Source organism: Arvicola amphibius, chromosome 8 (genome assembly GCF_903992535.2).
Source record: "Arvicola amphibius chromosome 8, mArvAmp1.2, whole genome shotgun sequence".
Lineage (NCBI taxonomy): Eukaryota > Metazoa > Chordata > Mammalia > Rodentia > Cricetidae > Arvicola > Arvicola amphibius.
This window is the reverse complement of record NC_052054.1, coordinates 21,371,362-21,398,633: the sequence shown is the minus strand read 5'-3', so window position 1 is coordinate 21,398,633 and position 27,272 is coordinate 21,371,362. Positions and strand designations below refer to the sequence as shown.

General features: G+C 38.8%; 1 protein-coding gene across 7 annotated transcripts in view; it reads left to right on the top strand.

Annotated features, from left to right (window-relative positions):
• The window catches only part of Utrn (utrophin), a 498,374-nt gene that overhangs the window by 442,154 nt on the left and 28,948 nt on the right, over positions 1-27,272 (top strand). For all 7 annotated transcript variants that reach the window (XM_038338349.1, XM_038338350.1, XM_038338351.1 and 4 more), the window contains 4 exons: positions 2,906-3,063; positions 6,992-7,158; positions 10,730-10,841; positions 25,683-25,819. In XM_038338349.1, the coding sequence (XP_038194277.1) occupies positions 2,906-3,063; positions 6,992-7,158; positions 10,730-10,841; positions 25,683-25,819 (574 nt within the window). The remainder of the gene's footprint in view (positions 1-2,905; positions 3,064-6,991; positions 7,159-10,729; positions 10,842-25,682; positions 25,820-27,272) is intronic.

Genomic DNA, 27,272 nt, shown 5'->3' with positions numbered 1-27,272 from the left:
CATTTCTAGATGATTCTGTGCAGATAAAACTGTGTATTTGGAAGACAGGATGGAGGATAATTCATGAATAAGAAAACATCAAAATACAAAAGATGGGTACAAGAAAGGAGTGAGAGTAAGGGGCTCTATTAATAACTCAGTGGTCCAGAACATGCTAAGCATGCACAAGACCCTGGGATCAAGTCCCAGAATCAAGAAAATCAACTTTTTCCCCAAATGAAGCTATTTGGTTATTGATCATATTACTTAGCTAAATTTTGTCTCGCTAAAAGCATGCTGCATTCAAAATCATGTATTTTTAGGGATAACTTTTAGATTGTTTGATTTTGAGTGCCAAGCCTAGAACCCGAAGGCATGATTTTCTTACATAATTTGACAAAAATGTTAATGAAAGAGATGTAGATTTGCATAGAGCATCAACTTACTGTGGGATCAGGAGGTGGGGGTGTATGATTGTGCGTGAGTCTTGCAGGCCTTGGAGAGAAAAAAGGAAAGCCTTACCTAAAAGTTTGGCTGGTGACCCTTTGTTTAGAACTTTAGGAGTTTTCCTCATTATCAGGAAAAGATACGATATCCAAAGCTGAGAACTTGGCATTTCTAAAATGATAACTGAAAAAATCAGTGTTCCAAAATTAGAGAAAGAGTTTTTTCTTTCTAATCATCTGTGATTCGGGGTTTTCATATGCTCCTGGAAGACTTGGGGCTTTAAATGTAGCAGTTTCATCATAGTGCTGAGTGGACACTAAAATGAATGCAAATTCAAACTCAAGATTTGCATTTTCTGCAAAACAGCACTAGATGCTCAGATTGGACAGGGAAGCAACAGCCCAAGAAGAAGGGAAGGATAGCAAGTTCCTACTATTTAATATAACCCACGCGCAATGGATGCCATTTTAGGACATAATTAAATAAGAATGCTCTTGGGTTAAATCTTTAATCTACGTCTTTGCCTCAATATTGAGGCTCCGGAAACGTTCTGAGGTTTAGTTTTACTTCTATTGAGATCCTTAGCAACTCCGATTCCACTCTTGATTTCCCCTGTGTTATGAGAACATCTCTTCATGATTACTTCTTGTGTGAGAATTAATATTCAAGACAAATTGCTGTTCAGACTCAATGGCAAGAGCCATCCGTATGAAAGCAGGTTTTGGGGTGGCTGAAGTCATAAGTCTTCTCCCTGCTGGTACCTATGCCTGTGTATTGATGGGAATGGCTGTGGAGTAGGTTCTGGCATGCCATGTGCCCTCTTGCAAATGGCTAAGAGCTTGCTGACTTCAGCAGAAACGCAGTCACCAAGCGTCTTCTGGAGAGCTCTTTGCACCGCCTCTGGGTTAATTTATTCAAGTGTGTCTTTTAGTTGTTGTTTATTAAATTAGACAACATGTGTGGCCCATTCTCATGTCCTCACACTGCTTTTTGTGTCTGACTAGAATAATGAAAATGTAGAACTGTACTTTGTGATCCTTATTTCTCTAGCATCTGGGAGCAGTCTCACCTTCTTAGTGCCATGGCAGCATAACCTTCTACCTCCAAGGAGGACAATTGGGCAGATTTGATCCTCTTACCAATATGCACTTCTCTGTAAAGATCGGTGCACATGTACATAGATGCACAAAAACATGGTTATAAGAATTGTGGGTCAATGTTTTAAGGGTGTAGTAGTCTTTTTAAATTATGAAACAATTTGATCTCTAAGATAATATAAGTGAACAAGTGATAACAAAAATTAAGTTTATCACAAATGGATTTGCTTTCCTCTCGTGTGCTTATAATTAAAGCTATATGTCATGATAATTACTCTATCAATATCACTTAGTATGCTTCAGTTTGGAACTTCACTGTTGACGCTGTTAGAGCTGGCATCCTTCCTCTTTGACAAGAGGAGAATGACATTTTATCTCCTGCTAATTTATCGAGTATTGTTTAAAAATAGTTTTGTAGAACCTCCTAAGTATTTATCCCTCTTTCTTCTATTCTTAGCACCACATGAAGAGCATTTAGATAGCATGTCTTTTGAGTCATTAGACTTGAAAATGCCTGTCAGATGTGTCAATTTCTGTGACAGAGGGGATTGCTTTTAATTAGCTGTGTTTCCCTGTTGAAAAAGTAAATTCCTTTACTACATTTGCTTCATGAATGGGAATCTTGTAATAATTGTGATCCTCAAAATGTTACCAATAGTGGATCTAAGATAAATATCCCAGGAAGGGTTTTTTTTTTTGTTGATTTAAGAAACTTAGGAAACAAACTAGTGTTTGTTTTGTTTAAGCATAAAGAAGACAAAAGATACAAACATTTTTAAGTCTTAATATTGAAAAATGTTTTATTACATAGATGAAAACAAAAATATCTTATGTAGCTAATAAATTCCTAAAACGAAAAGCTAAAGCTCCTTAAATTTTTATATTTACAATATGAAGTAGATATGAACATAGATATACCAAAAAGAAGATGAAACATATTCATAGAATATTGAATTTCTGAGTGAACACAAAAGTTGGTAAATCAATTGATAAATGTAAAAGTATACTTTATAAACTCTGTCCTTTAACAAATCATGAGGGAAGCTTTGTTTTTCCTCATCCTCTTTCTTAAGGGAATATCTTACAGAGACCATAAAACTAACCAATGTACATTTACTTGTAGTGTTTAAAACAATACTTCTGAGTATATGTATTGACAAATGATATCAGGTTATTCATAGACATATGACACTTATAGTTCTGATTGCAGATAGCAGATTAAGGGATTTCAAACTTACCAATAATCTCATCTGAATCATGTCCCTTCACATTTTTTTTGTTTTCAAGTTTACATAGTTCAATCCATATCATCAAAGATATGCTCTAAGTAAGGCCACACTTTGAGTAGGTAGATGGTAATGTCTTGTTCTCCCTCTTTGTAGGTCTCTTTAAGGAGGTGGCAGGGCCAACAGAGATGTGTGACCAGCGGCAGCTTGGCTTGCTTCTTCATGATGCCATCCAGATCCCTCGGCAGCTGGGGGAAGTAGCAGCCTTTGGGGGCAGTAACATTGAGCCCAGTGTTCGAAGCTGCTTCCAGCAGGTAAGCATGAGCATCAAGGGTGTGTGGGATGTTTTGAGAAAGGGACTTAAAAATCTTTCCAAAAAGCAAATAAGTTCATTGGGCTAGAATCAAATAGTGGAGATTTGGGGTACCTGTTCTTTTTAGCTGATATTTTCTTTCTTAGGGCATATTTGATTCAACGAATAGTAAAGCCTGGATAGATCTGCATCTTTTTCAGAAAGTATAAAATGAAGTGTGATGTCTGAATTCTAATACCCCTGGCTCTGTCCTCATTTATTGTCACTCATCCCCTTGTTCTCAGTAACTATATACAATATATACAGACAATAAATATATCAGCAAAGCTTGGTCCATTTGCATTTGACAAATTTGGAGCAAATACTCCGTATCTATCCTATCTTGGTAAGTCTAAAGTCTTGTGCCTAATTTACTTTCTATCATAACTTGCATTACCATCCAAAACTTTCTTTTGATATCTCTCAACCTTATATACTTCACATTGCTTTAGGGAAATTCTTTTCTGAGTCTCGCATACAATGAAAACTATAACTATCTAATCTTCAACTACCTCAGAGACCCAAGAAGTAAATAATATTAACTGAGTAAGCAGGAAGTGCAAGCAAGTGGTTTCCAATCATTGTGAGAAATGGCATAAACAGCTGGCTGCCTGAACAGTCACCCAAAATTCCTTTGTAATGTTGCGGCATCCTTCTTCGGCCTATAGGCCTAGAATATTTAACAGACTTTTCTATGAAGCAGAGATATTTTTCTTTTTTTATAAGCTCCCTTTCCTGCCTCTCCCCTCTCCTAAAAGCACTCTCCCATGGTCCCCATGCTTCCAATTTACTCAGAAGATCTTGTCTTTTATTATTTACCATGTAATTAGATCCATATATGTCTTTCTTACTGTCCTTATTGTTGTCTAGGTTCCTTGGGATTGTGATTTGTAGGATGGTTTTCTTTGCTTTATATTTAAAAACCACTTATGAGTGAGTACATACGATAATTGGCTTTATGGTTCTGGGTTACCTCACTCAATATGATGTTTTCTAGCTCCATCCATTTGCCTGGAAATTTCAAGATGTCATTATTTTTTTCTGCTGTGTAGTACTCCATTGTGTAAATGCACCACATTTTCCTTATCCATTTTTTTTTTTGTTCAAGAGGCATTTAGGATGTTTCCAGGTTCTGGCTATGACAAACATTGCAAAGCAGGGTGTTTGAAGGACTGTCCCTCCTTGTTTGGCAGTCACTCTTTTTTGTGTCCTCCTTCTGTTAGGACAGCATACTGTCAGCAGTTGAGATAAGGGTACTTTCTTGCCCAGTGGCTTACTTTTGCCACAAAAAAAAAAAAAAAACTCCATGTGGAGTTTCTTCAGTGCTCATCATCTTCTCTAAAGTAGATTGATACTGCCAGGAGCAGACATGTCTCATTGTCAAAAAAAAAAAAAGAAAAAGAAAAGAAAAAAGAACATACGTTATTAAAATATCTTAAATGCCATATTCTGTAGATCTCTGAAGTGTTTGAAGATGACTTGTTCATTTAAAATATATTTGTTTTATCTTGAAAACATATCTAAAGTGACTACAAATTTGATTATAATATGATTAACAATTAACCTGTATCGCCTTATTGTCCTAAACAGTTGGTAGTAATACTTTTCAAGGACTAGAAATTTGAATTACATTGTTAAATGAGTTGTATAGGTATAATACTTTGAACAAGAATAGAAATGTATGCATAGTATGTTCTAACAGAATAAATCTCAAATTTGTATCAATAGAAAAATTTGTTTACAACATACAAAAGTCCAATCCAATGTAAAACATTTAAAACTAGTAGTTGCTTTCTAAAAGTAGATTCAATAAACTACCTTTTTATGTTATCATATCTATATCATTCCTTTTTTCTTTCAAAGTAGATTCTACCCTTTTATCCTATCATATCCATTAGTAGAGAATGAGATTCTTAATCTCAAGGTTTTGGATTTGAGCCCGACATTGGGTGTCATTTGTAGACAAAAGTTTCTGTTCTACCTGTTCCCACAGACATTCAGTCCCCAAGAAACACACAGAAGCTTATATTAATTATAAACTGTTTGGCCTATTATCTCAGGCTTATTATTGACTAGCTCTTACAGCTTAAATTAACCCATATTTTTTTTCTATATTTAGCCACATGTCTTGGTGCTTCTTCTCAGTAAGACATTCTCGTCTTGCCTCTTCTGTGTCTGGCTAGTAACTAACTCTCTGCCTTTTTTCTTTCCAAAAGTCTGGCTGGTAATGGATTTTCTGCCTTTCCTCTTCCCAGATTTCTCTTAGTCTGGTTGTCCCCACTACACTTCCTCTCTGGATACTGGCCAGTCAGCATTTTATTAGACCAATACACAATAGACAAATCTTTACAGTATACAAGAGCATTATACCATAGCATTGGTGGAAGAACAGATTGCCCAATATATGTCAGAAGAACATAAACATCTGATGGTTGTTTATCCCTTCATAATATATTGTACATTATATTGACTTTAATACATGTTTGCTTATTGAATGAATAAAAATATCTTAATATTCTCTGTCCAGAAAATAATTTAATATGAAGGTATTACCAAAATAGCCATCTTTTCTAAAAAAGTATACACATATATACAGAGTCATGTACTAAGTTTTCTGTGATCTGAGTTGCTAATTTTCACCTGGGCAAGAGCTGCAGTTTCTTTTTTAAATGCTTACTGTGCATAAGCACATTTATAAATGCTACTGATGTCATCCATATGCATAAAGTTAGAAGCCTACAGATATTTTTCCAAAGCATAGCCAATGATTTATCGCTGCTGAGAAAAAATGCTCACATTGTATCTTTGAGGAGAATCAATGTCATGGGTTATTACATTTTATAATGGATCTCTTTCTTATTTTAGAAAGAAAAAATACTACATGTTTTTTATATATGATTTATATGCATATATGTCAGTGCACAAAATGACCTCAACCACATTTGGAAGAGGCACTTGGTGAAATTTACCCCTGCTCTCACGCACAAATGTTAGGACTTGAGGAAGGCTTGAGATATATCTTGATAACCATGGAGAGCCTATCAAGTGTATTTGTACCAGCCAGCCTCTGGTCAGATGGTGTGACAGAACAGGGACATGACACGGCAACAACTTCCTTTACTCAGCATTTGTAAATGCCTTCCATTTGTTGGGTTATCAGTGAGTCCTCACCTTCATATGTTTACTGTCTTAGATAAGTGAGTTTTACAGAAATAAGGGATGTATGTTGACGATTACCTGGAATTGTCTATTTTTGTTATTGTGTTGTTATTATTGTTTTTATTGTTTGTTTGTTTCCTTTTCTTTAATTTCAGCATTGATAGGCTATTTACATTGCTCAATTGTAAAGTGCTGGCTGTATAAGCATGAGGACCTGAGATTGTATCCCCATAACCCACTTAAGTCTAGTGCGGTAGCACAGGGCACACACTTATACTCCCAGTATCAAAGAGGCAGAAACAGGAGCATCCTTGTGGCTTAAAGGCCAGATATTCTAACCTACCCATGAACTTCAGGCTAATGAGAGACCTTGTCTCAAAAGCAAGGTGGACAGTACTTGGAGAATGGAACCTGTGGTTGACCACTGACCTCTGCATGCATATGAACATCTATGAAAGTGTACCTGTGGGTATGCACTTTAAAAACATACAAATAAAAAACAAAATATGAGCATTAAGAAATGGTTCCCCTCCCTCTTTTATGTGGTAATTACTCCTTTTTTCCCTCTTCATTTTTTGATTTCAGTTTCTAGAATTTTCTTACCTTGAAGAGCCTATTTGTGATGTCAATGAATTAGAGTCACATGACTTTTCTCTTGTGCAGATTTGTAGCAGCAGCTCTTGCTGCAGCTTTACTGAAGAGCTGTTCTTTACTCTCTGCCTCTTCCCCAGAATAACAACAAGCCAGAGATCAGTGTGAAGGAGTTTATAGACTGGATGCATTTAGAACCTCAGTCCATGGTATGGTTGCCGGTTCTGCATCGTGTGGCAGCTGCAGAGACTGCAAAGCATCAGGCCAAGTGCAACATCTGCAAAGAGTGTCCAATTGTTGGGTTCAGGTGAGATGCGATAAGAGAAACCCCATCTCCATGGTTTCTGTTCTCCTTGTGTGGTCTCGTGGTATGCTTCTCATCCCTCTCCATTTCCTGTTTGGTGGTTTTCCTCTTGAGTACACGTAATGCTCGGCATTGTCCATCCTTCTCAAGTGACATTCGTTCTCATCATCTATATGCAAACTTATTTTTGTTCTTAGAGTTATTAATAATGCTTTAGTCCAGAATCGAGAATTTTTTTATGAATATCTTTTTACTGAGGCCGTAGGAATTTTCATGCAGGATAATTGCATTGTAGATTATGTACACACATCATCTTGGTCAAATTTCTTGGTTGTTCCATGTTGCTTGGGATCAAACTTAGTAAGATGGGAGGGGCGTGTAAAATATGAACTGATCAATCCCAGCACTCGGGAGGCAGAGGCAGGCGGATCTCTGTGAGTTCGAGACCAGCCTGGTCTACAAGAGCTAGCTCCAGGACAGACTCTAAAGCTGCAGAGAAACCCTGTCTCGAAAAACCAAAAAAAAAAAAAAAAATATATGAACTGATAACTCCATGTTACCTCTGATAAGTTTGTTGTGATCAATCCTCCTTTACACCTGCCCATTATTAGTGTTGATGAAGTATATTCTCTCTCCCTCCATCCCCCACCTTTTCCTCTGTGTGTGCATGTACATACATACTCCAGGATGTCTGTGCTTGTACATGGAGACCAGAGGTTGATGTCAAGTATCTTCATCTTCCTCTATGACTCTCCATTTTATTTTTTATATAGAGCTCTCACTGAATCTGGAATTCAGCTCAGCTGAAGTTCCAGGCATCTTCCCGTCTCCATGTCCCCAGTACTCTGACGACAGATGCATGCTACTAGGCCCAGCTTTTTTGTATGGGTTCTTAAGGATCTGAACTCAGATCCTCATGCCTGGCTGAGCCAGCCACTGCATGGCCCAGTCCATCTTGTAGTGTTCTCATTGAGTCAAGGTCATTCATTGGCTTATGACCTAGAGCAGACCATGAGGGTCCTGTGCTCCATGTTTGTCATAAGGTGGAGTGTTTGTGCATCCTGGTTCTTCCACCTCCTCTTGGGGGTAAGTATGCATTAGACCTCCTAGATTATACTATGTTCTCTTCCCGGGGTTTGTGATTTCTCTTAGGAGTAGTTACTACGTAAGTGTCTTTACACAGAAATCACCAAGCTCTTTATTATTGCTCATAACATTATCAGTTATGGTCAGCCTGATGCAGTAATACACTAAGAATACAAGTAACATTGAACATTTCTGTAAAGTGGAGACAGGAGAAGTGTACATGTGTGAGCAAGTGTAAGATTTATTTTTGTTTGTGTGTTTATACGTGTATGTGCACATTTGTGAGTGTGGCCATGGAGGCCAGAAGAGGGTGTCAGATCCTCTGGAGCTGGAGTTACAGTTGGTTATAAGCCATCCATCATGAGTGCTGGGGACCAAATTTAGAATCTTTGGAAGAAAAGCCAGCACTCTTGCCCATTGAGCCATCTCTGCACCTCCTGTATATTGAACTTTTGTGAAACTGCTAGAATTTTCTACTAATTACTTTCAAATTGAATTTAATTTTTTCTCAATTTATTTATTTTATGTGCATTATATTGCCTGCACGTATGTGTACCATGTGCATGAAATGCCCATGGAGGCCCGAAGAGGGTGTTGTCACCCCAGAGCAGGAGTTACAGATGGTTGTTAGCCACTAAATGGATGCTGGGAATCGAATCCATGTCCTCTAGAAGGGCAATCAATGCTCTTTACTGCTGAGCCATCTCTCCAGCCCCCCAAATTGAATTTTAATGAAAATTTAGATCTATAGGGTGTTTACCAAGCTAAGAATGGTTTCAGCTAAAATTATACACAGCTACTCAACAGCCACATAAATAAAAAAAAAATAAGAGACCTCATTTCCTTTCATGTAAACACAGTCCAAAGATAGACAACCCAAGTCTGGTGTGGCCTATCTTGATCCTCAGTTCTGCCCTTATAATCCCTCTTATTTCCACCTTATGACTTGCATTTTCACAGTGACCTCATACCAGCAAATTGACTATCCTGGATGTCACTTCCATCTTTAGTAAGGAGAGAAAATGAGTGTTCTTCTTCCCCACTGCGTCAGTCCCTTAATATCCCAATGGGAACCCTGGCCCAAGACTTCATCCTAGATTGCCCTGCTTACCACTATCAGCAAGCAAGACTGAGAAATAGTATTTTTAGCAGAGTACATTGCTAAAATGTGCTGACAGTACAAGAGTGTCTCACTGGTGAAGAAAAAGGAAGAACTATTAGCACGAAGCAAGATTCCGCTAAGCAAAAGCGCTGTCAATCATATTTGTCAAACTATGCCAATAGGTAAAAAGATATTAGTATAAGGAATATGTCAAATCAGGACCATAATGCAGCTGGTGGAAGTAGATTGTCTCCAGATAACTTGCAAGTGGTTTTTCATGTCCTTTTAAAAGCCCTTCATCACTTAATAGTTTATAATACCAGCCTGGCATAACCTTTACATTATTTTTACATTTTGACTCTGCTAGCTTTAGCATTTATATTTTCCCCTAAATACAGCTATAATGTACCTGACTGGAAAATTTGGGGGATGTTTTCCATTTGGGCCCTCATAGAAGTAGAAAGCTAAGAGTGTTGGTTCTGCAAGCAGACATCAATGTACAGTGTTTTTTTCCTATGAGAAGCTTGAAACATTATTTCTTTCAAGGTTATGTAATAATCAGGATTTTATTTAACATGTTCCTGGTTCCAGGATAGTTCTTTTTTGTTTAATTTATTTTAATTTTATATTCATTCATGTTTTGCCTTCATGTATGTTCGTATGAAGGTGTCAGAAGTCCTGGATCTAGAGTTAGAGACAGTTGTGAGCTGCCATGGGGGTGCTGGGAATCAAAGCCAGGTCCTCACCTGGAAGAGCAGCTAGTGCTCTCTTCAGCCACCTACAGGGTCTTTCCTACTGTATTTTTTTTTTTACTAATGACTATTTTTTAAAAGTCCTAAAACATTTCATTGTAAAACTGAATGCTCTTGCGGTGGAATTTTATATTTATTTCTTACTTGTAATCTAATTGTAATATAATTAAAATTATATGTATCCAACTCATTATCATAACATTCTCTGTCATCTTCTGTCCACATTCAGATATCACACAGAACCTTCTGACATTGATATTTGACTTCTCAACATATGTAAACATTTGCAAGCATGTTTGAGACTCCTAAGACACACTTGCATTTGTTTGCTATATGTCATTGCATGCAGGCAATAAAGAAAGAATTTTTAAATCAAAAAGTATAAAACAGCATATGAGCCAAGTCTCTACTTCTTCCACAATCTGGGACCCTTTTCAATAAATAAATAATTCCAAAAATGTTCTTCCTCCCCCCATCATTAGAGAGATGAATCGTCACTTCTAAATTGATTCTAAGATACAAAATTCTCTATTTGTGGTTAATGCAGTGTTGATTTGAACCAGTGGTGCTCTTTATTGAGTGACTGGTTTGGATTAAGTAGCAGAAGTGATGGCCACTCTTTTCTTAACTGCAGGTATAGAAGCCTGAAGCATTTTAATTATGACGTCTGCCAGAGTTGCTTTTTCTCGGGAAGAACAGCAAAGGGCCACAAATTACATTATCCAATGGTGGAATACTGTATACCGGTGAGTTCAGAGCTTTGAACCAACTGACCAGGGATGATGTTTTATCCATTTCATTTTTACTTGACTTTTTTTTTTTTTTTAAAAAAAAAAAAAAAAAAAACCTCTTTCAAGAATGTCTGGTCGTAATTTTTTGTTGTTTTCTTTTCTTTGAAGTATGTGTTCTTCGTGTGTTGAATTAGCTAAGAAAATTTCTGTGTTTTCCCAGTTGTAATTTATTGACTTTATAAGTAGGTGTTTTAGTTTTAGACATAACTTCTTTTGAAGCAAATTAAACGAACTGATACCGACTTGCCTATGTTGAAAATAAAATTACTTGCTGAAAACAGCCATGGTTCTCTTAGACTTTTAAGGGATGATTTCTAAAAGAAAACATTATCAAAACAAAAAATAGAGAAATCAAAAATATCAGTCATAGGTTTACTTTCTAAACAAAACACCTTCTAATCTCTTTACATGTTCTAATTTTATAAAAATCTGTGTATGCATAAATATGTAAATTTGCTTTGGCTTAATTTTTTTATAAAAAAAAAAAAAACACTATGCAGCTCTGGCTGGCCTAGAGCTTACCGTGTGTATTGGACTGGTTTGCTCCAGTATATAAAAAGATCCACCCACGTCTGCTTTCTGATTCAAAAATCCAAGATTCAAGACATGAACTACCATGCTTCCTGTTAATATATTTTTTATCCCGAGTTTTCCATTTGACTTTGCAGATAATAGCAGTCCCCCATTTTACCTTAGACAATAGCTTCCCATCACAAAGTATTAACTGAATGAATTTCTGTAATTGGGCTAATCACTTTTGAGATTTAGGTCTTCGGTTTCCTAGTGTTGGTAGAAACATTTAAAAGCATTGCTGAGAAGGCAGCACTTTCTATGTGTGATATAAATTGCATCTCCATTGAGTAAATGACTGGAAGTGGTGCCCTAGGTCAATGGATATGAGTATCCTCAAGGCCAAAATACTTGATCCCCAAGTCCTATTCCAAAAGAGGTCTTAGCCACCATATGATAGTGCCACATCTGCTAATGTGTTCATCTTGCCACAGCCCCTGTAGCTTTGGATACAGCTATTGTGCTTTCATTGACCTAGAGCTGCTCTGTCCTGAGATCATCCTCCTTTTCTATCAGGGTTATTCCTTAGGTTCCTTCAAAAGTCACGTCAAAGTTTATTTATATAGTCGTGTATTTTCTTTAGAGAATTAAGTAACTTTTTGAATCATAAATCTATGCAGAGGGAGATGTACATATTGTTATTCTTTTTTTAAAGATATGGTGATAGAGAAGGCCGGTCCCATGAGGCAGCGGTCCCACAAAGGGCAGCAGTGGGCCACCAGAGGCTCCAGAGGGTCACCGGAGGCCACCCCTGAAGCCTCTGAGGCCTTGGCTGGGCTTGTTCCCTTGGCTGGTGGGAGACCACAGTTGGGGAGAGACAAATACGCCATGCAGAGAGAGAGTTTGGGTATAGAGATTATTTAGTGGGTTATGAAAGAGAAAGGGAAGGGGAAGGAGAGAAGGTGGGGAGAAAGGGAGGGAGGGGAGAGAGAGGCAGTAGTTGCCTTCTCAGAAGAGGGACAGAGAGAGCACTCAGGCTGGAGGAGGCAGGAGATCCACTTGCCTTGGTGTGGGGGTTGGGGAATGGGTAGAATTTGTCTTCGTAAAGGGACAAGGTATCCAGGAATAGGCCAGGCCAGCAGATCATAAAACATATAAAATATGCACATATAATTCTACCATTCTTAGTGTTTTATTTAAAATAAATAGAGATTCTTATATATGGTGAGGAAATTTCTAGAAAATGTTGTTGAATTATAGTGGGTGAAATATTCTTGATGCCTAACACTAAGATTAATAGGAAACTACTGTTCCCAAGGGTGTTTAGAAAGTATCATTTATTACAGTTATTAGTTTATTTACTAAACCAACTAATATTGAATTCTTCCTATGTGTCAGGCATTATTATCAAATTAGCTAGGTGCTATCTGAAGTGGTCTGGACAGAGTCTAATTAGTAGATACTCCATATGCATGTGTAAATGGTATGTGTAGACACTTGGTGCCCAGAAGTCACTGAGTGTGTTAACAGGGAGAGAGGAACTCAGAAGTGAGGCTAAGCAGAAGGCAAGGGAAAGGTGACAAAGGGCAGCCAGTGTGATGCCTGAGACCACTGGGTCTGCAGTTACAGAAGTGAGCATAAGTGTGCTTAGAGTGGGAGCTCGGTCCCTTCTTGCCTGATAATCACCTCTCAGAGAACTGGCTTCACGGTTCCCAAGAGAGTTCATATTCATCTCAGGGCCAGAGCAGAGATTCAGAGTCCTCCGTCTGGGCATGGTCAAGGCTTGTCTTCCGCTTTAAGTTGGAACCAACAGTGAATTTCTTGAGTAGTTCCATCCAGGTAGATATGCTTTTAAGTGATGCTGGGGGTGGGGGCCGTAAGAAGCACTCAGACTTGAGCTATAAGAAATTAAGGTAATGTTTGTTTAGTTCTTTGAAAAGAGGGCAGGGTGGGTGCATGGAGTAATCTGAACCGAGAATGAACCGTTTGAATGAGGTTATAGCTGTAAGTTCAACAGGGCAGAAGGCTAACAACCCTAGCTCTAGCTAGTTCAAGGAGAGAGAATCGGTGTCTAGCATCAGTTCTAAGGGTTTGTCAGCTTCTCCCAGAAAAGGTAAGATTACCTGTGCTCCAGCTGTTGTCTACCTAGGAGGAGGGGATCTGTGTGATACTGAGCAAGGAAACAACAAAGAAATGAAGTGACTAAGGATGTAGTGAGTGACTTTGAAAAGCAGGATAAGGCAACAGAGTGAAGAGGGGAGCCATTTCAGACAAGGCGAGCCAGGTCGTGCTTGAGAAGCCGACCTTGGAGTTGAACACGAAGGTGCAAAGACTCAGCAGCCATGCAAAGAATAGGGGGAGAGAAACATCAGACATCACAGAAGGAAGAAGCGGCATCCTGTGTCTTCGCACAGTGCACATGAGGCTGACAGGGAGGTTTAGAACCAAAGTGGAGCCTGTCCCTCAAACAAGGCACAGTAAGACACACTTAGTCCATAGATGACATACCCAAAGGAAAAGGTGAGGTCCCCAGTTCAAAGATTACCAAGAATTTTCAAATGACAATGAAGGACCATTGAATAAAGCTGGGGAATCTTCTGAGCATGGTATTGCTCACTCGTTTGCTCACCCGCTCGCTGGCTTCTGTCCAGTGAATCTCTTCTTCTCTCAAGGTACAGCAAAGGCTGGATGAAAGCAGAGTCAGGTTACAACAGGACACCATTCAGATTCTTGTAAGGGATTTAGATTGGGAAGAAAGATAATGTTAATATTTACATGATAGCAGATAGAATTTCAGAGAGCCGATTATAAAGCTTTAATATTAAAAGCAAAAATCAAAGTAAGTGGATGAGCTTAGAGTATTGATATAGAATTGCTGTTTTTATTCCCATTCATACAATTATTTCTAATAGTTTTTAGCATTCCCAAACAATTTGAAATCAATACACATTTAATAATCACCAACCAATAGAAGACTGCTCGCAATCACTGAGGGTGTGAACTCCTAGCTCCTACTACCAGTGTGGAATAAACAAATGAACCAAAACTCTAAGTCAGTGATTCTCAGCCCGTGGGTCGCGACCACATTGGGGAGTTAGATAACTCTTTTCACCGGGATCACCTAAGACCATCGGAAAACACAGATATTTACATTGCAATTCATAACAGCAGTAAAACTACAATTGTAAAGTAGTAACAAAAATAATTTCATGGTTGGGAGTCACCACAACACGAGGAACTGTATTAAAAGCTCACGGCATTAGGAAGGTTGAGGACCACCACTCTGAGTAATCCCAAACTGTTTCTGTTATGTTGTCCTTTCCAAGTGACTCTTTCATTTCTGGGATTCCAATTGCCCTTTAATTTTCTGGGTGATTGCCTTTTCCAAGCCATGTTTTGGGAGATCATTTGGCCTTTCCTGAACTTACGTAGCAATCCTATCCACAGCTATATTAGGTTAGTTTCTGCACTTGGCCTATAAGTTTGTCTTCCTCTGTACCTGCTTTGTGCTGGGAATCAAACCTAGAGCCCCATGCATCCTAGGCAAACAGCCTACCTCAGAGCATGGTAGGCAAGCAACTTACCACAGAACTAAGCCTATAACTTCTTATAAAGTTCCTCGATATATTTGTAAACTGAGTCTTAGAGTCATACTCCCTCATTGAGCGGTATGACATGACTTAACTGCTTTCCTTTTTGTTCACCTACATTCTTTAGATCTTTTCCTTTTCCCTTCTGTGGTCTTCTTTTTAAGTATACTTTTTTTTTAATGGTCCATCCATCTTGCACCCAGTATCTAAATTCCCTTAATGCCTGTCTTAGAAAATGGGCTTAAACACGAGCTCATTTTTCCCAGTAAAGTGATTATAAGTGATACTACGTGTTAAATGGATGTGACCTTTCCATAAGTATCTTGGTACTTGCAGTTCTCACAACCCATCTCCATTTATGGCTAAGAAAATGGCCTATTCAGATCCCTGGCTCATCTGTTTCTCCTACAAGGTCACATTTTACCCTTCTCTCGATGTTTTTATTACTGGAAAATACAATTTGTAAACCCCATTTTGAGGCCTCAGTACTTCCCAAATGTTTCAGCAACCCATCAGCTTATTATTTATGACAATGTTTGTGTTTAGCTGTAGGAAGACTAATGGTGTATGAATTAGCTATCATGATTCATGAAGGTATTTTATGATACTGACAACCAAATATTTACATGAGGAAATGGAGCGGAATTTTTTTCTTGGAAAATTATTTTCAGCTCTTACTACCCATTGCTATTGTGTATTCCAAATGTGTAATCATTTCTTCATTCAGATCTATAAAAGCTAGTGCTCAAAAGATAGCATTACATTAATGTCTGTCACCTTTCTCTCTCTATTCATGTGCGGCCTACCTTTTCAGAAAAACACCTCAACTGATACTTGTAGAGGAACCCTTGTAGCCTCCTCTAGGTGTTGGGCCTCTGGTGAAGACAGCACATTATGATAGGAGCATGCGGTAAACACACCACTAAAGACTGAGTCCCACAGTCCCCTTCAAGGGCACTCTGCCAATGACTTGGCCTCCCATCAGACCTCACCTTCTAAAGCTTCCACCAACTTTCAATAAGGACACCCCAGAGACTGCCTTTAATACATGGACCTTCAGGGGACACTGCAGGCAAACTCAGTCTCTTACATGTCGCTGTAACAGACCACGGATACGTGGTATGTAACGGGCAGGCTCTCACTCGGCTAATGTTTAGGGAGAAATGCAAGCTGGAAGCACTTCATGGGGCCAGGGCTGTCTTACATCATCTCATAGTAGGAGATGGAGGGACAAGACAGCACATGTGTGAAAAGGACGGGAGGGAGCCCAACACATTTCTTATTGGGAATCTTCACTGCTAAAATGTAGCTCTTAGGATAGCCACCCTTAAGGATCCCCCCTTTCAACACTGTTGCTTCCAGAGAAATTTTCCAACACATTGAGTAATCAAGTCATTTACCTCCACATTGAACATTCCCCTATTCAGTCTTCTTTAAAAACATCATTGCTGTGAATAAACAAAATTTAATTTGAGTTAGAACAACAATCATGTTATTAAAAAGTGCAAAAGTCTTTTTACAAAAAATTCACATTAGAATTTTATCTATATGGCATTTTTAGTTTTGGTTGGGTTTTGTTTTCATAATGGGCAGCCCAGCCATAGGGTCTCACTCATACTAGACAGCCACTTTACCTCTGTGCTCTCTTCCAGATCTTTTAAAAGGCATTTTCATTTTGAGATAGGGTTTCAAAGTTGCCCAAGTTGACCTTGAACTTGCAGCCCTTCAGCCTTGGTCTTTGGAGGGGATGGAACTGCAGGGCCACCTTACCGGGGCCAGCACACTGTTATCTGTAGCTTCAGTACCATCTATGATGCTCTGGGGTTGACTCATGTTACAACCGTCAGCTTAGATTATTTCCACTTCCAAGCTCCTCTCCAGATTTGTCAATCACCAGGCTACTCTCTGCCACTCTCAATTTGACTTCTAATTTTTTCTTTAGATTCTGTATATAAATAAGACCTATGTATAAATATGCACAATATTTCTTTTTGTACATCTGGGTCGTTTCACTCAGTATCATGTCCTCAGGTTCATCTGTGTTGTCACCAATAGGAGGATTTCCTTCTCTACTAAGACTAATTCTCTCTCTCTCTCTCTCTCTCTCTCTCTCTCTCTCTCTCTCTCTCTCTCTCTCTCTCTGTCTGTCTCAGTGATGTAGGTGTGTCTTCTATCTATCTGATGATTTCATTGGTTAATTAATAAAGAAACTGCTTGGCCTGATAGGTTAGAACATAGGTGGGTGAAGTAGACAGAACAGAATGCTGGGAGTGAGGCAGATGCCTCGGGCAATCACTGTGCCTCTCCTCTCTGGGTCAGATGCGATGGAGCCAGCCACCAGGTCAGACATGCTGAATCTTTCCCGGTAAGACACCACTCGTGGTGTTACACAGATTATTAGATATGGGTTAGTCAAGATGTAAGAGGCTGAAACTAATGGGCCAGGCAGTGTTTAAATGAATACAGTTTGTGTGTTGTTATTTCTGGGGCTAAGCTAGCTATGTAGGAGCCGGGCAGCATGAAAAGCAGGCCTGCCCTCGCCTCTTCACTACCTCTCTCTCTCTCTCTCTCTCTCTCTCTCTCTCTCTCTCTCTCTCTGTCTGTGTGTGTGTGTGTGTGTGTTTCTGTGTCTGTGATATTTTCTTTATTCATGTATCATGGGGTATTTAAATTGACTCCACATCTCAGTTTTCACACATAATGCTACATTGGATGTGCCAGTACAGTACCTCTTTGAGAAGCTGACGTTATTGTCTTTGAATATGTGTCCAGAAGTAGGATTTGGAGATCACTTAGTATTGATCTTTTAGCTCCTTTAATGAGCTTCCGATTGTTTCCCATCAAGACTGCGCCACTAGTGGTGTCTTTACACTTCAGAGAGGTGGCACGCATGTGATTTATAAGAGTGCGTGCAATTGCTCACCATGAGTGACCACTGAATAGCATTCAATGCTAAGTAGAATGGAAAATGTTTAGAATATCTACTGGGGTCAGTCCGGGGTCACCAAAGATGAGTAAAGATTGCTACCTTGCCACCAGAGCACAGCTGAGGTTAATTGACCAAGATGTTATCTATGGCTCTGTCATTGCTCCGCAGCTTCGGTGTTACACAATAATAGTTGGAGGCTGAAGGAGTCAGACATTCACAAGTAGTTATTGTACTGTGGGTGTCACAGGCTTTCCTCATACTGAATAAACCTAATGCTGGTGAAGGGGCAAGAGATGAAAACTTGGGGGTGAGCAACACTTTATCAAAAAAGAAAGAGGAAGGCTCCAAAGAGTCTAGTCAACAAGAGATTTTTTTCCCTTCAAGTTATAGCATTTAAAATGAAAGATGTTTCGAGTTCTGGCAGGGCCTAAGGTATAGTCACATCCCAATATTTAACCAAAATGGGATGGAGAGGGCTTCAGAAGTGAGGTGGCATTTAGGGCATTATCACTGTGTCTCCAGAAAATGAAAGGTTATAGCTGTGTGGCACCAGATCTTACAAAGGACTTCAAAAGCATACTGATATTTTCACTGAGATTTTGTTTAAAAATAAAAGGAAGAATAGGGGAAGTGTCTCTATGGAAAATGATTTACCAGATTAGTATCACTTCAAACAGATTGGTAGTACAGTTTTTAAGCAAGTGTGTGTATTTATTTTCGTTACTTAGAAAATACTTCCTTTAATCAAACCTGTGTGGCTAAAACCTTCCATATTTAATACAGCTGTGACTCCTCACAAATAGAACAACAGCAAACATTTACAGACCAGAATTAATTTCAATGTTAATTTCTTTGTTTTGTTTTTTTTTTTTTTTTTTTTTTTTTTGAGACAGGGTTTCCCTGTAGTTTCTAGAGCCTGTCCTGGAACTAGCTCTTGTAGACCAGGCTGGCCTCGAACTCAGAGATCCACCTGCCTCTGCCTCCCGAGTGCTGGGATTAAAGGCGTGCGCCACCACCGCCCAGCTCAATGTTAATTTCTGTATGATATCAGCTCAACACTCAACACAATAAGTGGAGTTTTTTTTTTCCAAAGTTGACAACATAGGTAAGGTTTCCAAATACCTATATTGTGTGTTATGTGTTTGCTTATATAAAAAGTCCAATAATAGCTATGATTTCTGCGATCACATCAGCAACTTCATCAGTTTCTGTTGTCAACCGAACATAAGGATGGAGACGTCCAGAGTACTATAGTAAAAACTGAATGTTCTTTTCGAAACAAATTTCAGTATATTTGTCATGTTAAGTACAGTGTGGAAGACAAGAGGTATGGGCAGGTAAAAAGAATTTACTGAGAACAAAAACAGAAAATCTATCAGGTATATTGTCTAGAGGCTGCGGATGAGTTTTTATAGAGGACAAATAAACTGGGGAGTCTTTGCTTGATCTATCTCATAGGTCATTTATTCAGGGCCGATCTCACTGCCTTATTAAATTGTAGACTTTACAGCATAAGTTGTCTTTCTTGAGGGTGGGCCTTTGAGTAGAAGCCGTGGTAGTCTATTAGAAGTTGATCTCCAAAGGTTTCCTTCATGGGAGTCATGTTCAAGTCACTGTGGCCTGGTGGTTTAGTGTAGGGACTTTTCATTTGTGTTTGGCCTTTTGGCTACATGGTATTCTTGTTGCCATGGGTTTATAGATGTTGAAATAACCCAAGATCTATATAAACTGATAGAATCAAATTACTATCTTGGAAACAACAGATCCTCTTAAAATTAAAGCTAAATTTGTGCCTTTTAAAATTGTATTGACAAGGGTAAAGAACAAGGATAAAAAGGGACAAACTGGCACCAGTTGCTTTGTCTCCTCCCTCCTGCCAACATCGGTGTGTTGCGTGGTGGGGGCTGTGAAAACCAACTGTATGGAGTGCTGCTCTCCTCCTTGTGGAGTTGGCATGGTTTGTGTTGGCAGCCCTGCATCTTCAGATGCGCTTGGGATATTGGCCAATACGCTAAAATTGCAGCATTGTTGCTGCTTCTCTGGCTTCAGCATCCCAAAGTGGTTTCTCTAAGCTCCTATCTCCCCGACCGTGACTTCTCAGCAAGTCCAGTGCATTTAGATGGTGCCATTAGCTCTTATGGCTGCAAAAAAGCTCTACTTTACACTGGTGGCTTATTACCATCCTTGTCCTCGGTGATTCTGTCACTGTTGCTTAATTTTTAGTTTCCCGTTTTTCCATGAAGACCCAAAGGCTCTGAGATTCTCTTACTGACTTCAAATGTGTCTGAATTTTAACTTGTTGAAGTCAGCGAAAACTGAGTGAAAATCCAGGGTTAGTTTTGTCATTAGAAAAGAAGAATTCCCAGCTAGCGTCCCCAAGTCCTATGAATAATGAAATGGACCACTGAGAAGCTTACATACAACCCTCAGCTCTGTCTTCAACGAGTAAACCTTTCTAAGGAGTGTGCTTGTATCAGTGACTCCAGTGTTTGCACACGGTGCACGAGGCCACCTTTCATTATTTACTCATGTGTCAAACAACTGTGCATTTTTATATAACCTTGATTTACATCCTTAAACTTCCTTGTTTCCCTCTGTATTACTAGTTAGTGTTTGAATTTAATAGTTAAAAACCTAATGGAAGTGTTTCTTATGGACATAGATAATACTGTTGTTTGAGCTATGAACTGACCAAGAAAATCACTGGGAAATTAAAAATAAATGTAGTTTGGCTTATTTTCAGTTCTCTTTGTTATTTGGTTTAAATTGGTCTGAAATTAGCAGTTGTGTTTTGTCCTTGGGTATTTTTGGCATCATCGTAAACAGTCCATTTCTCTGTGGTGCCTTGGGGATCTCTGGCACTAGTAGTGAATGGTTCTTCAGCTGAAGTAGAAAAGCAGTTTATTCAAGGAGTCACTTCATAATAAATAGCACAGGGGGAGCTTTTCTTAATTCTAGATCCTTCTGCACCTAGGCCTTGCTTTTTGTTTGCAAGTCACATTAATGCGAAGGAAATGCCTTTCCGTCATTCATCAATGCGTCTGAAGTTCAGGAGTGTGCTGGGGGTCAGCATTTAAGCTAAGAGTTTCAAACATCGCGCAAGAACACAGGGATACATTCGCCCGGCGGTGGTGGTGCACGCCTTTAATCCCAGCACTTGGGAAGCAGAGGCAGGCGGATCTCTGAGTTCGTGGCCAGCCTGGTCTACAAGAGCTAGTTCCAGGACAGGCTCTAGAAACTACAGGGAAACCCTGTCTCGAAAAACCAAAAAAAAAAAAAAAAAAAAAAAAAAAACTGGATGGTGACAGGCCAGCACTAGCCATAGAACCTACAAGAATGTCACCCCATGGGGGGATGAGAAGAAAAGCAAAGGTATTTCACAACTGTAGGTCCTCCCAAGACATCAGATGGTCTGTAGCAAGCACAATGGGGTACTTTTGAGCAGAATTCTACCACCGAGGTGCTTGTTCTCTCTGACTTCAATGTGGTAGTTTTTGTTTTATCTAATTATATTTTACTTCGTTATTTTAGAAGCCTGCTCTTTACCTACTGAGAGGCAGAAAGGGGGTGGCTAGGGCTAGGAGAGGAGGTGGGGAGGTGCTGGGAGAAGTAGAGGGAGGGGAAACTGTAATCAGGACATATTATGTGAGAAAAGAATCCATTTTCAATAAAAGAAAACCTAATGTTCCATGTTCCAAGAAATGCATGTGGCATTTAACAGGTTGACTCACTGTACAGTAATTTCCAGTAAGTTCCTTTCTATTCCATCTTCCCACCGTAATAGCAACAGTTGTCTGCTTTTAAAGAACAAAGCTCTGGATCTAATGTGACGGGAGAGTTGCATTTGATGACATCCATTATGCTAGATGGTGGGCTTGTTTTTGCCAAAGCATTGCATTAACACTATAAAATTGAGAGCTACTAGATGCTGCTGTTAGGTGGCTAATCAGACCAAGCCTATGTAAATATTTTTACCATCTTTAGTACAAAATATTAGGCTTAATTCCTTTCTGTGGCTCTATTCCAACTGCAGAATTATATTCTGGTATCCTGAATATAATTCAAATAATTAATATAACTTCAAATCTCCTTTAGTTTTGTGAGTGTATGAAGCCAGTGAATTAACAGCCTTGTATTACGACTTTGAGAGGCACATATTTTCCCTCAGTATAAAAATTACTAAAGAAATGAAAACCCGCTGTTTCTATTGAATATGTGCTTTATCAGAGACATGCACCGTTAGAAACAATTCAACTTCGTGCCTCAACTTTTTGGAAAGTGAGCAATTGTTTGTTGAGTTTTTTTGTGATGGGGGCAGAATAGAGAAGTGGTTTCTATTTTCAACTGCTTGATTAAATTTTTTTTCAGGTTCTAGATAGATTTGGTATATTAGATTGCAGGGTTTGTAATGTGGGGTTGGACTTGCACCAGTGGTCTGTCAGTTTTACCCCCAAACATGAGGAACCCGGAACAGATAGCTGGAACAAAATAGAAAGCTCACAGACATGCTCCGTCTGTGAAACACCCAGAAGAAGCAAGCTCATAGAGGCAGAAGCTAGATTAATACTTGACAGGGCTTGGGCATGGATAGTAGGCACAGGGTGTCTGAGAAGAGGGATGGGGTCATGATGTATGTAAGTAGAGAGTGGTGTGGTTGTTCATGTAGGAGTGTACTCGTAACACGTGAGTTTATACACTGGACACTGTCAGAAGGTGGGGATGTGGGAGTCTTGGAGTCTTGTTCACCTGGCCTTTCTCTCACCCATCCAATCAGGGCTAGCTACAAAACCTCTGGACACAGAAATGAATGCCCTCCCATAGGCAAGCTTGGAGACAGGCTATATTGAAACCGGAGTACATTCTTCTTTCAGCATTTCTGTGTATATTAATTGCTCACACCAAGAGCAGACACAGGAGCAATGGAATCCCAAATGCTTCTTCCACAGGTCTTCCTTCTAAATTTCTGTTGTAGCAAACATCTTCCCTTTTCCATCTTCACCAGGAGGCACATGCCTATGAGCTCAGCTGTCTTGGAGCCCTGCCTAGCCAAAGGTGTTCGTGCCCTTTGCAGTTAATGGAGAAGTCTTTTGTTCTCCATTCTGGGCACTCCTCCTTGGCAGTCTCCTTTCTTTCCCTCATCTTTATTCTGCTTGTTTTTCCTTTCTGCGTGGTCCAGATTCAGATCCCACACACCACTGTATTTTATGCCAACCCCTTTCCCCACAGAGTTGCCTTGAGTTGCTGTAGGCATGTGTTTGTAGGTACATGTGTTATTCATGCCAGTGCTTAGCACATATATACATGTGTGCCTGTGGAGAGCGGAGGTCAGCTATGGGGTTCATGTCTCAGGAGTTATCCTCCTTATTCCTCCCTAGAGTCTCTTTTTTGCTTGAAGTTCACAAACCCCAGGGGTTTGCCTGTTTTTTCCTCTCCAGTTCTTGCTGATATTACAAGCAGTCCGTACTGTTATGTGGTTTCGGACTAAACTATCTCTTCAGCACCGGCCTTGAATTTTGTTTTATTTATTTATCTTCTCATGAAAGGCTTTGTCCCACTGCACTTTTGCTATATGTAGGACGGACTATCTGAATCACACTTCACATTGTAAAGTTTATTTTCAGTTACTAAAAACAGACTTGACCTTGTAAAATTGATGATGACAAGAGGCTTGCCCTTGGGGATATTTGTTTTAATAAAAAGAGAAATGAATGGATTATTTTTACTATAAATCTCTGTAGCTCATGCACACTTCTATCTGCTTTGTAAGCCCAGAGTAGAATAAAAGACTCTCTGATTGTTTAATAGAAGCAAAGTATTTATGTACAAAGATCACTTCCAAAATAGAAAACTGTATAAATGTATACAGATGTGTGTGTGTGTGTGTGTATGAGTTAAAGTATAACTTGTTTGTATTAAAAGTATAGCATTATTATAAGTTCCATGCCTAGCTTGATAATGTAAACCTACAACCCCAGCTACCCTGGACTATAAGAGAGGATTTCAAGTTCAAGGCCTCCCTGGACTGTAGAGTAAGTTTAACAGCAGTCTGAATAGTTTAGTAAGAATTTGTCTCAAAATAAAATTTAAAAGAGGACTAAGGTATATATAGCTCATGGGTAGAGGACTTTTCTCGCCTGCGTTAGACACTAAGTTCAATGCTGAGTACCATCAAATACAGAGTTTCCATTCGTCAGCCAGACTGTATGATGCTGGGTCACTTGCCATTAAAGAAAAGGCATAGTGCGGGAGCAGACAGCACAGTGCATACACATGTCCATTGCTCTGTTTCTGTTCTCTAGAAAACTTCTCTGTCTCTGTGTAAGGAAGGGGATGAAGTCTATTCAGTGATAGGTTTGGAAGCAGACTAGCTAGTATAGAATCCAAGTATTAATTCAGCTCTCTGTTAATAATATGAATATATAAGTGCATCTTCAGAACTAAAGCTGGTGTCTGTGTTGAATATGAACCCTAGAATTGCTGATCATAGAAAGCTAGATGAGAGGATAGTTTATGGAATAAGAGAGTGGCGTTTGAGGGGTTTAAGCATCTCACTTGTACATGGTTATAAAAACTAAATTGCCAGACACGGTGGCATATGGCCTTAGTCCCAGCACTCACGAGGCAGGGGCCAGCCTGGACTAGAGAGCAAGTTGTAGCATATTCAGGGCTACATAACAAGACCTTGTCTCAACAAAACAAACAACAAAGTGAAACCCCAATCATTTCAAAGTTCTTAATGAAATAGAAACACTATATATCACCATTACATTTTATTCCAGGTAAAATAATAGTATATATATATATATATATATATATATATATATATATATACACATATATACTTATATATATATACATATATATATATGCACACACACACATACATACATACATACATACATACATACATACATGAAAGGAAAGAAACTTACAGACTCCTTTTCTAATCAAGTCCAGAAAAGGTGCTGTGCTTTCTTTCCATGACTCTCTCCTTACTTCCCACCCCCCAATCCAGAAAGGGTCTTATGTAGCCTAGACTAGCCTCATGTAACCCAGGCTAGTTTAGAACTCCTAATCTTCTTATTTCCATCTCCTAAATCCTAGGATTATGGGCATGCCCCATCATGCCTGCTTAGAAGGGTTTGCTCATTTGATTGCTTTGCTTTTGTGCCTAGCTCCTTTGATCTTTATGTAGGACCTCCCCTTGTAGCCTAGGCTAGCCTTGAACTTGAGATCCTCTTGTCTCTTTCTTGTATGTGTTAAGATTACAGGCACGTACTTCTATGTCCCCTGCCCTTTCTTTATTGCAGTTTGAACTTTCTCCCAACTAGAATGTGTGGTGACTTGTCAGGAGCCAGCATGGGCTAAGTGCTAACCTTGGCTCCTTATGCCTAAGGAGAAGTATTTAATCTGGAGTACCGTCACTACACCTTATAGAAGGAAATTGTCTTACTAGTAGAAACCTACCAGTCCACTGTCCAAAACCTTAGTTTTGGAATCAAGTTTTAAAACATTGGATAAGTCAGTTACCTAATGGTTTACTTTTAAACCATTTTTTTAAAATTATGGAATCATCACTGAATATATTTTTATAAGAGTCACACTTGCCATTTGTTTCCATGATACGTTGCATTCCAAAAATATATAAAGTGACCAAAATTGTTGGCATTTAATAATAATATTCAATTTATACCTGTTCAGATTTTGTTGTGGTGTTGTTATAGCCTTTGATTTGTAATGCGTACTGTGGATTTGTCAACCTCATAGACAACATCTGGGGAAGATGTGCGCGACTTCACAAAGGTGCTGAAGAACAAGTTCAGGTCCAAGAAGTACTTTGCCAAACACCCGCGGCTTGGCTACCTGCCTGTGCAGACCGTGCTGGAAGGGGACAACTTAGAGACGTGAGTTCCATCCTCGTCCGTGAACACTTAACAGCGCTTTATTTTTAATGCTAACAACACAAAACAAATTACATGGCACCAAAGAACTTTGTGTCCTGGTGAAATGTTTAATTCTGAAACAGGTAAATTAAATCTCCAACAGCAATTCATTTGCCTTACATTTTTTTCTTTAATACTGTCACAGCCAGTTTTTATGAACTTTCAACTTTTTTTTAAAGAAATATCTAAGTCAAATTGTGGTATCATTTGCTCTTTCATTTATTTCCCTTAATTTTTTTTCCTTTTTAGAGGTTTTAATCTTTTTGTTATAATAGCTTTTATTATTGTTTTGTTTTGTGGCATAAGGATTGAACCCTGAGCCTTATACATGCTAGATTAATGCTCCCGTTTTGAGTCAGAGTCCCAGCCATTTTACGTCTTTTTAATATAAATTACCAGCGATACTTTATCTTGTGCTGCAAGTACAAATCTATTCTGAAATCTCATTTTGTGTTTTTTCTTGGTCTTCTTGAAGATGAAAGCGGTAAAATGCAACAACTTTAGACATTATATGAAATAGACAAAATTGCTTAAGATCTGCATTTTGAGTTGACAAGCGAATTCACGAAAGTTATAAGAGAGCAAAATTACAATGGGGTAATAAAGCTGAGAAAGAAAACAAAAGAATGTCGAGCCTGAAATAAGAAGGGAAAAAGCTTTAAAATGAGCCCAACGACATGATGGGCATTTTAAATCACCAGGCAGTTATCTATTGAGATCAAAGTAGATGAGATTTTAAATCTTTGAATCTTTTTCTAAAGTAGCTACACGAATATTTCAACTGCAGCCTTTGTCGTGTGCTTGGGTGTGATAACAAAACACCTGTATACCTAAAATATATGGCGAAGAGTGATTAAGGAAGATGCCCAGCGTTTACCTCTGGCCAACACATATATGTGTATGTACACATGCATACACCCAAACGAGTACATATACCTCCTAAAAAAAATGTAATCTTTTCTAATTGTTTCCACACCACACATGGAAACAAGCTGTATTAAATTTATTTTATTTTAAAAGAAGTTCTTTAAATATATTTACAAAAAGTATTTATCCTCTGGTCTTTTATGGATATGCTTTGGTCTTCACAGATTATATACTAAGAATTCTTCTTTTAGTGTGCAATACAGTTTGACTTGCCGAACACCTGAAAATTTTTACTTTTGTCCAGATAACAGATAATTAACCTTTGCAGTAGCTACTTGGGGTATATAATGTTGTAGATGTACTGTCATGTGCTGGGATTTGGGAGGAAATATGATAGATTTGTACTGAGAAATGTTGCCTTGCACTCTTTGGAGGAATCATTGTCATTTATAGCCACCGTTCACAAGAGAGATGGATATTTCATACTCCTTTTAAACATTTTTTAAGACTTTGCTCTTCAGTGTCAAAATAATCATGCGATTCAATT